This window comes from Mauremys mutica, chromosome 17 (genome assembly GCF_020497125.1).
Source record: "Mauremys mutica isolate MM-2020 ecotype Southern chromosome 17, ASM2049712v1, whole genome shotgun sequence".
NCBI lineage: Eukaryota > Metazoa > Chordata > Testudines > Geoemydidae > Mauremys > Mauremys mutica.
Genome location: NC_059088.1, coordinates 11,826,837 through 11,829,434, shown reverse-complemented (window position 1 = coordinate 11,829,434; position 2,598 = coordinate 11,826,837). Strand labels below are relative to the sequence as shown.

The 2,598-nt window shown below is 56.5% G+C and overlaps 1 gene segment (V, D, J or C); it reads left to right on the top strand.

The window, feature by feature from the left end:
• The first annotated feature begins 266 nt into the window (after nt 1-266).
• Nucleotides 267-1,181, top strand: LOC123351354. The segment is given in 2 exon segments: nt 267-402; nt 496-1,181. Coding segments are annotated over 2 exon segments (423 nt in total).
• The last annotated feature ends 1,417 nt before the right edge of the window (nt 1,182-2,598 follow it).

Below are 2,598 nucleotides of genomic sequence, written 5' to 3'. Positions count from 1 at the left end.
GACTCCCTGATCAGCCTGCCCGCCCTGCCCATCCCGCTCAGAGGCTGACTGAGGCTGACCTGGAGCATTGGCCTCTCCCCATTCTTTTAGTGCTGGCAGCTGGCCAAGCAAAACACCCACTGAATGTCAGTAAGGGGACAACAGCCCCTCCCACTGGGGCGAGTCGATCAGATCACGGGCAGGAGGAGAGTGTGTCTCGTACAAGGCGGGGGCATGCAAATGAGGGAGACGGTTTCCTGTTTAAATCTGTGCCTCTCTCTGCCCAGGCTGCACCCGGAGACCCGATTCGCAGCCTCCTGGGTCTGAGCAGTTCCCAGCCAGTCGCCTGAGAACTTTCCGCTCCAGCACCAGGAAAAATGAGAATTTTGCTCCTTTTAAGTTTTGTGGTAGCAGCTTTAGAAGGTACGTTCCTCCCTCTGAATAACTGCAGAGTTAGAGGAATATTGTGTTATCGCTATTTCTATACCGATAGTAATGGCCTGTCTTTATTCTCAGGTGTCCGGTCCCAGGTCAAGCTGGTGGAGTCCGGAGGCGGGGTGAAAAGCCCTGGAGAGTCTGTTTTCCTCACCTGCAAAATCTCCGGGTTCATCTTCAGCGATTCCTACATGAGCTGGCTTCGACAGGCTCCAGGAAAGGGACTAGAATGGGTCAGTTCTATAAACCCCGATGGGAGCCAGACACGCTACCGTGATTCAGTGAAAGGGCGATTCACCATCTCCAGGGATAATTCCAAGAATGAGCTGTATCTGCAATTGTCCAACCTGGAACTCGAGGACTCCGCCGACTATTACTGTGAGATAGGCACAGTGACACCCCCTTCTCCCAGCAGCCACGTGGGGGCAGCAGTGACAGTCACCCCGCTTCGGGCTTAGACAAGAGACCTGGCAACTGGGTGAATGTAACACAAACCTACCGTTTGTGTTACATTTCCCCTACGGTTACTCACATCTTCTTGTCAACTATTTGAAATGGCACATCCTGATGATCACTACAAAAGTTTTTTTTTTCTCCTGCTGATAATAGCTCACGTGAATTGATTTATCTCATTAGAGTTGGTAAGGCAACCTCCATCTTTTCTTGTTCTCTGCATATATATCGCTCGCTACTGTATTTTCCACTGCATGCATCTGATGAAGTGGGTTTTAGCCCACGAAAGCTTATGCCCCATTAAATGTGTTAGTCTCTAAGGTGCCACAAGGACTCCTCATTCTTTCTACCGTCAATGTCTCCCTTTCCTTCCCAGAGCCCCCCTGAGCCTGCGGTGCGCAGGTCCCTCGCTTCATCGGGGAACCCCAATCCGGAGTGAGTCCGGTTTTGCGTCACTCTCCCCTCCGAGACCTGGCACGTTGGCTCTCCCGGGGCCCGTCTCAGTGTCAGACTCACAGGACAGCCCCCGCCAGTGTACAGGAGACAAGCCCATTGCGGGACTGCTCCAGCGCCCGTCAGAGTCAATAGGGTTTATCCCCCTGCCCTCATTGGGGTTTGCCTCACACCCAATGGATGGAGCAAATTCCTCATGGCGCCAAACCCTCCGCTAGTGTAAAGTGACTGCAACTGCTTTCAGTGTCCGCGAGTTACTCCTGACTGACACCAGGGGGGCTCTGGGCCTTTCAGCAAACCGGGACCTTTATTGCAATAACGCAGCGGAAGGTGATTAGTTCATTATAACCGATGTGGGGCCCCTCGCCGTGGCGACTCCCCCCTTCACAAGCGGTTATTGCCTCTATCCCCACAACCCCACCACGGTGAGGCCGGGGAACTCTCACAGCCCCTGGTTCAAAGAGGCGGGACTGAGGCAGAGAGATGGAGGATGGGGTATGGAGGAGCCATCCCGAGTCCGGGCGGGGCTGTGGGGCAGAGCTCACCCAGCGCCTGAATAAACCCCACGCCGCTGAGCCTGGGAACGTGGCACCGCTGGGACTTTCCAAAGCGGCTCGTGGATTGTTTCCACCCACCCGCCATTGGGAAATCCCTGCCCGGACTCTGCGCTGGTGTCAATGGGTGGAGCTGAGACATCCCAACCCACAATAAAGTTCCACGATGTCATGGAGTCCCCATGGAGATAAAAGTCTTCACTCAGCCCAGGGCTGGTACTCAGGGCATTGGGGGCAGTTGCGTGACTAACGGGGCTGGATGAACGTTTTGTGGGCCCGGCGCCAAACATCTTTGTGGGCCCCCATGGAGGCAATGGAGCCTGGCGTGCGGGGTCGGTCCCCAGAGCGAGGGGCCAGCCAGAGGCAATGGGGCCTGGCATGGCAGGGGCACTGTTTACAAACCAGCAGTTGCCAGACACACAGTGCCCTGACTGGCCCTGTGCTGCCATGGTGCCCCTTCCCCTCGGGGGCAGGCCCATGCTGAGCCACAAACCCCTCCCCCGGCCAACACCGGAACACCCCCCTCCCCCTATTCCCTATGGCCAGAGCCCCCCTGGACCTGCTATGCCCAGCACCTCCCCTCACCCACCCTACAAATGCACAGCACCCTGCACAACACCCCCCTCGCCCAGCACCCCCTGCCCACAGCCCCACCACGAGGGCCGTCCTTAGGCTTTGTGGGGCCCTACACAGTATTATTAAACTGGGGCCCCTATGTCTGAGT